This window comes from Nicrophorus vespilloides, unplaced genomic scaffold (genome assembly GCF_001412225.1).
Source record: "Nicrophorus vespilloides isolate i.1.1-1 unplaced genomic scaffold, Nicve_v1.0, whole genome shotgun sequence".
Classification (NCBI taxonomy): Eukaryota; Metazoa; Arthropoda; class Insecta; order Coleoptera; family Silphidae; genus Nicrophorus; species Nicrophorus vespilloides.
The window spans coordinates 1-14,436 of NW_017097807.1; the positions used below are offsets into that span (position 1 = coordinate 1).

Sequence of the window (14,436 nt, forward strand, 5' to 3'; positions counted from 1 at the left end):
GATTCATTCTATCTATTATAGTTTTCGAGTAAATCAATGAAATGTGAAAACACTGCTTTTTCGAACGTTATTTTTTAAGTTTTCCAACTTTGAACGCGTATTACAGAATATGGATAAGAGCACAGGAATGTATCTATACTTGCTAGGATTCCCCAAACATTCAGCTTTCATATGCATATATTGGATTCATTCTATCTATTATACTTTTTGAGTAAATCAATGAAATGTGAAACACTGCTTTTTCGAACGTTTAATTTCTAAGTTTTCACAATTTGAACGCGTATTACAGCAATATGGATAAAGCACAGGAATGTATTTGTAACTATACTTTAGCAGATATTTGGAAAATTGCTCACTGCTACTCACATTCGCACCTTCCCTTAGACTAGTCCACGCCTCACAGTTTGGAAAACGCTGCTTTAACTAAAGTATTTACAATAAACGTGTTTTATGTTGTTAGTCTTTCGTGAAGGAATTTGAGATGGCTGCGATACTGAGAACGTTGGCAACGACTGTGGCTTATCTGCACGAGCACGGCGTCGTCCACAGGGACTTGAAACCGGAGAACATACTGTTCGCTTCCTCGGACTGCACCCCGGAGAGCATCACCATCTGCGACATGGGATTCGCGAAGCAACTGCGAGCGGACAACGGTCTCCTGATGACTCCCTGCTACACGGCCCATTACGTCGCGCCCGAAGTCCTGAAACGGCAAGGATACGACGCCGCTTGCGACATTTGGTCTCTGGGCATCATAGTCTACATCCTTCTGGCTGGGGGTCGGTGCCCCTTCAACATCGCCGTCAAAGACGGACCTCAGCAGATCCTGCAGAAGATCAGCAACGGCAAAATCGATTTCCAAGTAAGAAAAACAATCCCAGTCAATTTCGTCATTCCTTCAATTGATTTCAGACGTCAAGTTGGGCGGGGATTTCGCAGCAGGCTAAAGATTTGATCGGAGACATGCTGCACGTCGCTCCGCAACGGCGACCCACCGCCGTGCAACTGCTGAAGCATCCGTGGCTGAATCCGAGCAACAACAACACCCAAAGTCAAGCGATTCCAGTGGACGCCGCCAACCTGTATCCATCGGTGAGTCGCGTCGAGCTGAAGGAGAGCGTCGCCGCTACTTTTCGCGCTATTTCGACGGCGCCGGAGGTCGCGAACATCGGCCCGGTGGCGATGTCCGAACTGGCAAGGCGGAGGATCAAGGATAAATCGAACGCGTCCTGAGCCGAAGATTCGTTGATGGTGATGAAGGAGGAAGAGGCTTCCGGGTCAATTAACTCTCTTTTTTTTGTCATGATACAAACGTACACAATCTTGCCAAGAATAATCACAAAAGCAAACCAAGTGTGCATATATAAAAATATAATCATACCGCTACGAATCAAACGAAATCTAAGCACAAGAGTATTACTAGGTGAATTAAGGTTGTAAACTATTAATTAATCAAATATCTTAAGACGATATACATATATATATATAAATATTTATAAAAAAAAATAACTTTAATCTCTAATCTTTTTAACACTATATTTCTCTCTCTTTCACACTCTCTCAATGTATGTTTTTTTTTTAATTTGTAAATTTCGATTTAGTAATTATTATTTAATTTTTACGCTAAAACCAACTGAAAACTTGTGATACCGAATCCTCACTTGGAAAAGAAAAACTTATAGTAGTAAATATGTTGTTGTAATGAAATAATCCCTTCGCGAAAGAGAATTTATTTTTGATCCGCATTGTGTAAATACTAATATTTATATTTATATATACATACAATTATATTTAGGTATGATTGCCATAGATCCATTTGTTCCTCAATTTCTTAATTTATTTATTCAAGTAACTCTCGTATAGGCATATCAAAACATAAGAAGAAAAGAAAACGTTTCCACTACTAATATCAAAAACTAATGCATTTACTTGTGATCCAATTCATTCCTTTTGCATTATTATTATAAACTTTTCGTTTTTTTGTACTCTTAACTAATATATTTATATATATATATTCTTCTACATCACTTTGGAATTATAACTGTAATTGCTGTTGTTGTTTATTTATAATTTTTCTTCATATACTTTTTTTACTAACGTCTATTTGTTGTGGCCTAAGGATGTAAACTTTTGAATGTGCACTAACTTTTGCACGAACTAAACATGTATCTATATTTTCTATCGATTGTTGAAACGATTGTTGTTGAATTTTAGATTTTAAAACGCTGCAGGAAAGTAAAACTAAAAAGAGATTTTAAATTTGTAACAGAAAAAAACAAATAAATATATAATTATAATGTATGTGTATAGGAAAGAAACAAAGAAAAGGAGGATGTGAAAAAACGGTTCAAACAATCAATTTGAGCGAATGAAGAGAAAAAAAAACAAGTGTAAAAGAAAAATTTGATTATTATATATAATATATATATAAGTTGAAGAGAAAATTATATTTATACACAGAGTGTTGTATTTATTGTGCCATGTTAAAAAAAACGAAAACAGAAATATATGTGGTGTATATATATTCAATAATAATATTGTGCAAAGTTGTCTGAATCGTTTTTATTTCGTTTAGTAAATTATCAATTTCTGCTGTAAGAATTTCATTTTCAAAAGTTGAAATTATATTAATTATAATTTATTAATTGATTAGCGTTAATATCAACAATACATAGGAAACAAAAGGTTAATTAAGTAACGTATATTTAAGTTAATAAGAATTTGAAGTGCAACAGCGCAGAAAGTGCCGAACTATAAGCTTTGAATGAAAACCAAGAGATGGCCAAAAGGAATAATTTCGTTAGCTAGTTGAGAAAATGCAACCCAATATACACATATTCATTTGAGCCATCTTGAGGATTTACTTGAAAGTCGTTTAGTTCACCCTGTTTTGGCGCTGTTCCTAATCCGCTTAATTTTTTAATTAAGATTTATCGATAAAAACTTATTAATCAAAACTTTAATACGCTAATTAGATTGTAATCTAATAAATTAATATCTTATTAATGGAATTAGCAATATTAAATTTATAAATAAGATAAAGTATGCAACACTATGTGCACGTGAGCTAAAAAATTGACTATATCGAAGCTCTAGATTCGAATAAAAATACTATTTTTGGTGTTAAATACACAAAATTCGTGCATTTATTTGTTTGAATATTTATTATAAGATATAACAAAGTTTCGTGATTCAATTTAAAATATAAATATGTTTGAAATAAGTTTTTGTAACAATTTTCTTTACATGTATTTAAAAGTCTTTTTAAAATCATTTTTCCAATGGCAAAGGTTATCAGAATAATAACATAAACTTGCGTAACTTCTTGTAAAGTTATAAATACATTTGTTATATTTCATCATATGATGTAGATGAAAAGTAGGATAGGTTGAATTCTTGGTTTGACTGCAATTTATTCAACTATCTTTAGATTTTTGTAATTATTTCGAAAAGTATAATAGACAGAATAATCACTGAATACACAAATTAAAGCTAAAATTGTAGGGAATAAAATGAATATAAATGCATACTAATGAGAGTATTGGTTTGCAAGTAAATCAAAGTCAAATTTGGAACAATGTAATGAGATTTGATTTACACTTGACTTGAAAGTTATTGGTATTAAAACTAAGAGGATTTGGATTGCTGCAGTAGTGAATGTTGAGATAAGTTAGGAAGATACAGAATTATTTGTTTGCATATTTATTATAACATATAACAAAGATTCTTGATGCAATTTTAAATATAAATATGTTTGAAATAAGTTTTTGTAACAATTTTCTTTAGATGTATTTAAAAGTTGTTTTAAAATCATTTTTCCAACGGCAAAGGTTATCAGAATAATAACATAAACTTGCGTAACTTCTTGTAAAGTTATAAATACATTTGTTATATTTTATCATATGATGTACTTGAAAAGTAGGATAGATTGAATTCTTGGTTTGACTGCAATTTATTCAAGTATCTTTAGATTTTTGTAAATATTTCGAAAAGTATAATAGACAAAATAATCACTGAATACACAAATTAAAGCTAAAATTGTAGGGAATAAAATGAATATGAATGCATACTAATGAGACTCTTGGATTGTAAGTAAATCAAAGTCAAATTTGGAACAATGTAATGAGATTTGATTTACACTTGACTTGAAAGTTATTGGTATTAAAACTAAAAGAATTTGGATTGCTGCAGTAGTGAATGGAGAGATAAGTTAGGAAGATACAGAATTATTTATTTGCATATTTATTATAACGATTCTTGATCCAATTTCAAATATAAATATGTTTGAAATAAGTTTTTGTAACAATTTTCTTTAGATGTATTTAAAATCATTTTCCAACGGCAAAGGTTATCAGAATAACAACATAAACTTGAGTAACTTCTTGTTAAGTTATAAATACATTTGTTATATTTTATCATATGATGTACATGAAAAGTAAGATAGGTTGAATTCTTGGTTTGACTGCAATTTATTCAACTATCTTTAGATTTTTGTAAATTTCGAAAGAAAAGTATAATAGACAGAATAATTACTGAATACACAAATTAAAGCTAAAAGCGTAGGGAATAAAATGAATATAAATGCATACTAATGAGAGTCTTGGTTTGCAAGTAAATCAAAGTCAAATTTGGAACAATGTAATGAGATTTGATTTACACTTGACTTGAAAGTTATTGGTATTAAAACTAAGAGGATTTGGATTGCTGCAGTAGTGAATGTTGAGATAAGTTAGGAAGATACAGAAAAAGGGTTGGATGGGAGAGAGAGAGTGGTAATGGATATAAAGAGATGCTTACGGATAGATAAATGTATAAGAGCGTGAGAGAATAATTAATCTTTCGGGTAAGATTTAATTTCGCTTTGGATTTGTGCAGTCTGTGAGCGAGACAAAAAAAAAGAGAAGGAGTTTATTTAATCGCAGAAAATTGTATTGCGTTTAATAAAGGCGCGGGCGTCGGAGGAAAAGTATTACATTTTTCATTAAAACCGTTTCCACCTTTAATATGAGCTTTCGTCCAAAAAGGGGAGAGAAGGAAAAAAGGGGTGGCACATACGTCGGGATCGGATGGAGAACGGCCGAACAGAGAATGAAGGAGGGCTGCTGTCATGCTGCAGCAATCATCCATCATTACTCTGTACAGTATGCGACCCGTTTCTGGTCCATGATTTATGGATGGAGTCTATCAGGTCGCATGCATATAATGACCGTTTAATGGATTCATCGGGAGAGGCCACGTCGATCCATTTGTCATGTGTCTCGCGGAAAAATTCACTTTTAAGAGTCAATTTGTCTGTGTGGTGATTGATAGAAGATTCGGACACGGATTTCTCCTTTTCAGAAGTCTTTATGATATTCCTCTTGAAATGGTATAGAAGAAAAGTCTTCAAGATTCGTCCTCGGATGCTGTTAGAGAAGAGTTTTCATAACTGTTAAAATATTGGAATTCTGGTCGCGATTCTTGTGCCTTTCATCACGCTGCAATTTCATCTCTCACGGAAAACTATATACCTTGAAATGGTACCGAAGAAAAGTCTTCACGGTTCCTCCTCGGATGCTGTTAGAGAAAAGTATTCATAACTGTTAAAATATTGGAATTCTGGTCGTGATTCTTGTGCTTTTCATCACGCTGCTATTTCATCTCTCACGGAAAACTATATACCTTGAAATGGTACCGAAGAAAAGTCTTCACAGTTCCTCCTCGAATGCTATTAGAGAAAGTTTATATAATTGTTAAAATATTGGAATTTTGGTCGCGATTCTTGTGCTTTTCATCACGCTGCAATTTCATCTTTCAAGAAAACTATATACGTTGAAATGTTACCGAAGAAAAGTCTTTACGTTTCTTCCTCGAATGCTGTTAGAGAAAAGTATTCATAACTGTTAAAATATTGGAATTCTGGTCGCGATTCTTGTGCTTTTCATCACGCTGCAATTTCATCTCTCAGGAAAACTATATACCTTGAAATGGTACCGAAGAAAAGTCTTCACAGTTCCTCCTCGAATGCTATTAGAGAAGAGTTTATATAATTGTTAAAATATTGGAATTCTGGTTGCGATTCTTGTGCTTTTCATCACGCTGCAATTTCATCTCTTAGTGAAAACTATATACCTTGAAATGGTACCGAAGAAAAGTCTTCACAGTTCTTCCTCGAATGCTATTAGAGAAGAGTTTCCATAATTGTTAAAATATTGGAATTTTGGTCGTGATTCTTGTGCTTTTCATAACGCTGCAATTTCATCTCTTGGGGAAAACTATATACGTTGCTGGCGCATTGCGTCCTCGTAAAAACCGCCTAACCACCTGTCCGACAGGAATATTAAAGCGTCGCGACGCTCGAGCCAACTTGTTGCCAAAGATGGAAAGAGAGATAGAGAGTGAAGAAAAGGGAAGGATGGAAAGAGAGAGAGAGAGATGAGCAAGGGCGGATGGATGAATTCGGTGGAGGTGGATGAACGGATTCGGCATCAATTATATAAGCAATAAAGCGATTTAACGGCGGTGCGAGTAATTAGAACTATAAAACGGAGCTTAGGAAATTTATACAGTTTTCTCGGATCCGAGTGTGTGTGCGTTGGATGTTGGATGTTGGATGTATATGAAGGGATGCGAGCTGTAACACGCCGTCGGTCATAAAATAAAACTTAGCACCTTTTGTTATATACGGGTTTAAATGGGGAAGCGAAACTACTATTCCGTCGAGCTCTTCTCTCCTTTCCTCCTCCTCATTCCTCCTTTCCGCTGAATTATTCTGTCTGGACTCGTAAAACCTACCACCCGCACACACACACACTCACACCAATATTATATATATATAATGATAAAAATCACGCGCTTCGTTCGGATCGGCTTAAATCAAGCTCGAGTTATACCTTCTCAAAATATATATATATATATATACGTAGTTTCTCTTTCTGCTCCATTTTATTACCTTGCATAAACCATTTCTGTTGAGCTGAATCTCCGATGCCATTCGATGTCTGATCTCCTCGCGCATTAAATCCCGCCAAAGCCGACGCTCATAATATTATAATTTTTTTTTAGGCAGTATACATTGCAAATATCGTCGACCTCGAGTTGCTACACAAATATGCATCTATACCAGTTTTATTCCTTAAACATTTAGCTTTAATTAATGTGCTCAATCATTATTCTATCTATCTTAGTTTTAGAGATATTAGCAAAAATCTAGAGGATGTTGCAAAAACAATGTTTAAAATTTAACAGCTACACAAAAATCATCTATTCTAGTTTTATTTCCCATACAATTTGCTTTAATTAGAATGTTGATCTATCCTACTTTTCCAGTTATGAGCTAATACGTGTGGGGTCTAACAAAAGTTCACTTAGTTGGCTGGAAAAAAATTTCATCCTTTTGTAATTTCTCAACATAATTTTCATTTATTTGAGTCGGTAGATCAAAACATTCCTCAAAATCCGTAGAGGTTGAATTTCTACCAACATTACTTCAATAATCTTGCATTTTCTCCAATCCATTCTTACCGATCTTCTTGAAATTTGACATGAAATATCGTTAGACTTTAGCAAATAGAGAAACAACTTTTGTTTTTTTTCAGAAACAAATTCATTAACGCCAACTAAGCGGACTTTTGTTAGAGCCCACGTATCTAAGGACGTTTCTTTCTTAGAAGGTTGAAAACAATGTTTCAAATTACAGATAAACCAAGAACTAGATTTAGCTTTAATTGGAGCAATAAATCGTTATTTTACCTCTCTTATATTTAAAGATATGAGTAAGAAACTAAGAACTCTGTTTTTGAGAGTGATACAAAAATATTTTTTTTCATTAATAACAAAAAAATGTTACTAAACAAATGTGCATATATACTGATTTCATTCATTATATACTTAGTTTTAATTAGTGTTATCAATTATTATTCTAATTTTCAAGATATTAACAAAAAATCTCATTTTTCGAGATAAACAATGTTTAAATTTTGACAATAAATTACAGTGAAACCAAGAGTATTACAAATCAATTTATATACTCATTTTATTCTCTATAGATATAGCTTTAATTAGAATATTTAATCATTATTCTATCTATCTTACTTTTAGAGATATGAGCAAAAGTTTAAGGATGTTGCAACAACAATGTTTCAAATTTGATTATAAATTAAAAATAAACCAAGAACTTCGTGAACATGCATGTATAGTTGTTTTATTATCTAGATTTAGCTTTAATTGGAGCAATCAATCATTATTTTATCTCTCCTATATTTAGAGAAATTAATAAAAAAACTAAGAACTCTGCTTTTAAGAGTGATACAAAAATATTTTTTCAATTATAATAAAATATTGTTGCTAAACAAATGTGCATATATACTCGTTTCATTCATTATATACTTAGTTTTAATTAGTGTGCTCAATTATTATTCTACTTTTTAAGATATCAAAAAATCTCATTTTTCGAGATAAACAATGTTTAAATTTTGACAATAAATTATAGTCAAACCAAGAGTGTTACAAATCAAATCATATACTAATTTTATTCTCTATAGATATAGCTTTAATTAGAATATTTAATCATTATTATATCTATCTTACTTTTAGAGATATGAGCAAAAATTTAAAGATGTTGCAAAAACAATGTTTCAAATTTGATTATAAATTACAAATAAACCAAGAACTTCGTGAACATGCATTTATAGCTGTTTTATTGTCTAGATTTAGCTTTAATTGAAGCAATTAATCATTATTTTACCTCTCCTATATTTAGAGAAATTAATAAAAAAAACTAAGAACTCTGTTTTTGAGAGTGATACAAAAATATTTTTTCAATTATAACAAAATATTGTTACTAAACAAATGTGCATATATACTCGTTTCATTCATTATATACTTAGTTTTAATTAGTGTGCTCAATTATTATTCTATATTTCAAGATATTAACAAAAAAAATTCATTTTTCGAGATATACAATGTTTAAATTTTGACAATAAATTACAGTCAAACCAAGAGTGCTACAAATCAACTCATATACTCATTTTATTCTCTATACATATAGCTTTAATTAGAATATTTAATCATTATTTTATCTATCTTACTTTTAGAGATATGAGCAAAAGTTTAAGGATGTTGCAAAAAACAACGTTTCAAATTTGATTATAAATTACAGATAAATCAAGAACTTCGTGAACATGCATTTATAGCTGTTTTATTATCTAGATTTAGCTTTAATTGGAGCAATCAATCATTATTTTACCTCTCCTATATTTAGAGAAATTAATAAAAAAACTAAGAACTCTGCTTTTAAGAGTGATACAAAAATATTTTTTCAATTATAACAAAACATTGTTACTATAAAAATGTGCATATAAACTCGTTTCATTCATTATATACTTAGTTCTAATTAGTGTGATCAATTATTATTCTACTTTTCAAGATATTAACAAAAAATCTCATTTTTCGAGATAAACAATGTTTAAATTTTGACAATAAATTACAGTCAAACCAAGAGTGTTACAAATAAACTCATATACTCTTTATATTCTCTATACATATAGCTTTAATTAAAACATTTAATCATTATTCTATCTGTCTTACTTTTTGTGCTATAAGCAAAAATCTAAGTTACCAAATTACCTATTTTTAAATACCTAAAGCATACTGCTTTTTCAACTCTAAAAATTCATTCTCAAATTTGACAATATACTAGTTTTATTCTTTAAACATTTAGCTTTAATTCATGTATTTTGTCACTATTTTACCTATCATATTTTTCGAGATATAAACAAAATAAAAACTATTGAAGACATTGTTCAAAATATCCAATAGATGGACGTGTTTAGTTTGTGGAGCTTCTGTTGTTTGGGATTGGGATTCTGATCGAAGTGGACTTGGTAATCTTTGTTCAATAATTAGTTTGAAATACGGGCAGACCGGGAGGGCAACAAAAGGGGTTACGTGTGGTGTTTCAATATTTGAAAAGGGGTGCTTGTGCTGCTGCCACCGCTGCAAGTCCTCGGTGGGTGTGTGTTTTGTTGTCGGGGGGGTGGTGTTTCCAAGGCAGGCGCGTTTCCTAAACTTACTAAATTAGCAATCAATTTCGTATCAAGGAACAATAGAGAAGTGAGCTACGAAATGAGATTAGCAGCGTCTTATTAGCTATAAAATACAAGTTAGATCCGTGCGTGATTTCCAATTTCCATACTATTATAGAAAGTCTGATGGCTTCCATGGAACCTCATCTGCGACGCGGGGGTCTTGAATTTCTAATGCTGCCACACACACATAAGACCTATTTGCGTCTTCGAGTATCCACCTTCTTTTTTTTTCTCTCTTTGTTTGCTCCATCCATTCCCCCATTTCCTTGAAGGGAGTTTTCCGTTAAAACTTCCCTCATCAATTCCGGCGTGCGCGCACGTTACATCTGAGATAATCTGGATTGAATTATTAGAGTTTGATTAAGCCGAAAGAGGCTAAGCTAAGCGAAATGAGGCATTTATTCGTCCTTCCTCTCTCACTCTCTTTCTGCATCCATTTCTGGCGACCGCTTTTTTTTCCCTCATTTCTCTGCGACGTCAAGGATTAGGGATTCCCGGCACGGATGTCCGCATGCCGCCGGACCTCTTTCGCACGGACAGACGAAAATGAATTTAGCGGAGGAAAAGAAAATCGCGCACAGTGGACAGAAAGTGCGCACACCAGATTAGGCGATTATATGAGCGCGGAATCACGTCGCGACGTCCAGTCTCGAATGTTAAAATTAACCAAAAACCAACCGAATAAATAAATAAATAAAACGAATGAATGAAAATGGAGCAACCCTTTAAACGGCATTTCCATATTTTTAATGAACACTCAATAATTGCGAGAGGGGTTTTTATTTTATTTGGATTCGTGTGAGGGCACGTTTCTAGCGCGCGCGTTTATTTTTTTTATGCTGTGGCTCGGAATTTGCATCCTATATGTGCGGGAAAAATCCGCAATTTGCCACCCCTTTTCGTATTTTAATTTGATAATGCTTCTTCCACCGCCCGAGCTTCGTCGAACCGGAAATTTAAATTTAAAGCCGCGTTTTGTTCCGTTCTACTACAACTACCAACAAAAAGAAAGAAAAAAAAACAAGAGTATAAAATAGAAGAAGGAGACGAAGTGAAACAAATTTTGCGCAAATTCCATTTCGCAGAGACATAGCACACTATTATTTCCCATTTTCATCGTTGTTCTGGGCAATCTTCTCCTTTGTTTCCTCTTTCCTCTTTTCCTTTTCATATTCATCCCTTTGGTATGAGAGATGGAGGAGATGGAGGAGGAGGAGGAGGAGGGATGTTGTCGAAGAGCTTCCAATCAGCTTTTCCCAAATTTGGTCAATTTTCTTTCCTGCGAGGAAAGAGGAAATATAAACTGCCATATCTGATTCGATTTACTATCATATGCAGAGGAAAGCGCGCGCGGTGCACTTCAAAGTGGAAAAGCTCCCGCTGTCTTATTACGTTATACACAGTTCAAGGATCCATATATTCCCCAGAATATATACGTGCTTTACAATGGATCAAGGGGGATGCGAAACACGACGACAGATTTTTTATATATATTTTCTATATTGAGTAGAAGAGGCAGATGAAAAAAGTATATATTTATGTATGTGATGGAGAGATGAAATACCAGGGACATGTTTCCCAATTTATTTCGGCTTTTCATTTGGTCAATATTAAAGTCTCCCAATTGGGGATTAAGTATATTATGTAGACATGTATGTGCGTATATAGGCTAGGGGATGGACAAATACGTCAAAAGATAATCCTTAAATTATGTTGCCTTTGCTTTCAAAGCTACTTTCATATGTTTATCGAAAAAATATCTAAATTGGACTCGGCCATAAAACATCACGGAAACGAAAACATCCCCTACTAGATTCATCTAACTTTTTTTTAATTAATCTACAGCATTTTGATGGATCACCAATTTCCTGCATCAAATAGAAATAATAAACTAAGATTTTAACTAAAAGTCTTAATTACAATTGATTAATTGATTGACAAAAATAGTTTGTAAAAATTATTTTTTTTTTTACTTTGTATTGTAAATTCTATTGTTAATCATTTTCATATTAATATATCAAAAAAAAAACTTAGTTTTGTTATAAACAAAATAATAAATGTCATTGCCTCTGAATGTCAAGATTGAAGAGAAATTAAAGTTAATTATATTGTATAATGATATACAAAACGTATTAATGTTTGAAATAATAACAAAAAATGAAAAGAAAGAAAAAATGTAGTAGGTCCTGAAAATATCGATGACATAACAAAATATAAATGTTATTGAATGAAATGTCGGAAATTTGGATAATAAAGTGTTAATTATTGCATTTCATTGGAGATTCAATTATGGATTTTATTTTAAAGTCGTGTAAAACGTAATAATTTTTAAATTTTATTAATTTCCCAGTGTAAATTGTTCATATTAATAAATGAAAGAAATATATAAGTAGTAGGTTCTGAAAATATAGATCACATAACAAAATATAAATGTCAGTGAATGCAATGTCGGAAACTTGGATAAAGAAAGTATTAATTATTGCATTTCATTAGAGATTCAAGAAAACGCCAATTTCCTAATGTAAAATTTTCATATTAATAAATGAAAGAAATATATACGTAGTAGGTTCTGGAAATATAGATGACATAACAAGATATAAATGTCAGTGACTCAAAAGAGAGAGAGATTTGTAAGTAAATTACTGATACAAAAGTGTTAATTAAGTGAAAATTTTCAATTTTTATTTAAACTCGTATAGAACTAAATAATTGTTAAATTTTACTCGTTTCTCAATGTGAAATTTTAATAAAAATAAATGAATATAAAAATTATATTGGGTTCTGAAAAAGTTGATGATGACATAACAAAAATATAAATGTTACTGAAATATATAGAGATTTGCAAATTAATTATGGATAAGAAAGATTATTAATTTTCTTTTGAAATTATACAAAAACGTGACAATTGTTGTATTTTATTAATTTCTCAATCAAATATAGATGACATAACAAGATATAAATGTCAGTGACTCAAAATATCATATCAGAGATTTGTAAGTTAATTACTGATATACAAGTATTAATTAAGTGAAAATTATTAATTTTTATTATAGAACTTAATAATTGTTAAATTTTATTCATTTCTCAATGTGAAATTTTAATATAAATAAATAAATATAAATTATAATAGGTTCTGAAAAAGTTGTTGATATATAAATGTTACTGAAATATATAAAGATTTGAAAATTTCTCAATGTAAACTGTTAATATAATTAAATAAAAAAATTATATACGTAGTAGGTCCTGAAAATGTTGACGAAATAACAAAATATAAATGTCAGTGAATTAAATGTCAGATAGTTCAAGGATAATTATCGTTTAGAAAATGTTAATTTATTGCATTTCAAGAGAAATTAATGAAAAAAGTGTTAAATTTTATTTAATTAAACATAATTGTTATATGCAATTAATTTAACAATTTAATTTTTTTAAATTACTTTAAACTAATTATTTGTAGTAGGTTTTGATAATATTTATGGAATAACAAAATACAAATGTCAGTTATACAAAATGTCAGATAATTTAAGGTTAATTATTGTTTAAAAAGTGTTAATTTACTGCATTCCAAGAGAGATTAAAGAAAAAAAGTGTTAATATTACTTTAAAGTGGTTTAAACGTAAATACGTAATCATGTTATATGTAAATAATTTTTCAATTTAAATTTTTTAAATTAGTTTAAACTAAATGTTTGTGAAATGGAATAACAAAATAGAAATGTCAGTGATATAAAATGTCAGAGACGTGAAATGTAATTGTCGACAAGATAGTGTTAATTAATGGACTTTAAGAGAAGTGTTAAGAAATGAGTTTTACGAACAAGAATATGCTTTACTTGGAGTAAGGTAAGTCTCTTGATATTATATAATATATTAAAATATAAAGTAAATATAAATATTCGTTTGTTGCGGTGAATAAATGTAGACAAGGTTGTAGGGTTGTTATTTTTTTTTATTTTCTCGAACTACTTCGGTTGTAATCCTGCAGGTTAAGTTTGCCGTCATCCCATATACAAGTTTGTTGCCGACAGTTAGTACATTAAAGAATCGAGTTAGTAGTTTCCAACAACGGGGAATACATTTTGACGAGCGTAGAGAGAGAGAGTTACAAGCTTCGAGCCGGATTCGGGAAAGTTCAAAGGTTCACGGGTGTCTTGTTTCGCGAGGAATGTAGCCGAAATCTCTTAGCTTACACACCGTGAATTATATAGTCTTCAGTGCGTACAACAGTTTTAACCACACAAAATTCGAACATTTTAATTATTTACTTTGTTGTTTTTTTTGTTATATTTTTAGTTTAGTAATTTATTTTGTTTCACCTTTCCAACAAGCCTACATACATCTATGTAGTTATATCGAGTCGCCTGCTATG

At 31.3% G+C, this 14,436-nt stretch overlaps 1 protein-coding gene across 1 annotated transcript; it reads left to right on the plus strand.

Annotated features, from left to right (window-relative positions):
* The first annotated feature begins 408 nt into the window (after positions 1-408).
* LOC108561044 (ribosomal protein S6 kinase alpha-2-like) lies at positions 409-2,055 on the plus strand. The gene is made up of 2 exons (XM_017918817.1): positions 409-862; positions 913-2,055. The coding sequence occupies exons 1-2, from the start codon at positions 482-484 to the stop codon at positions 1,231-1,233; spliced, it is 702 nt and encodes a 233-aa protein (XP_017774306.1). The 5' UTR covers positions 409-481; the 3' UTR covers positions 1,234-2,055.
* Positions 2,056-14,436: the final 12,381 nt, after the last annotated feature.

What these genes read in the sequence shown, in the direction of transcription:
- LOC108561044 (XM_017918817.1), top strand. Translation starts at nt 482, where the DNA reads ATGGCTGCGATACTGAGAACGTTGGCAACGACTGTGGCTTATCTGCAC. An exon ending in ACGGCAAAATCGATTTCCAA is followed by an intron (nt 863 to 912) that starts GTAAGAAAAACA and finishes AATTGATTTCAG; the next exon opens with ACGTCAAGTTGGGCGGGGAT.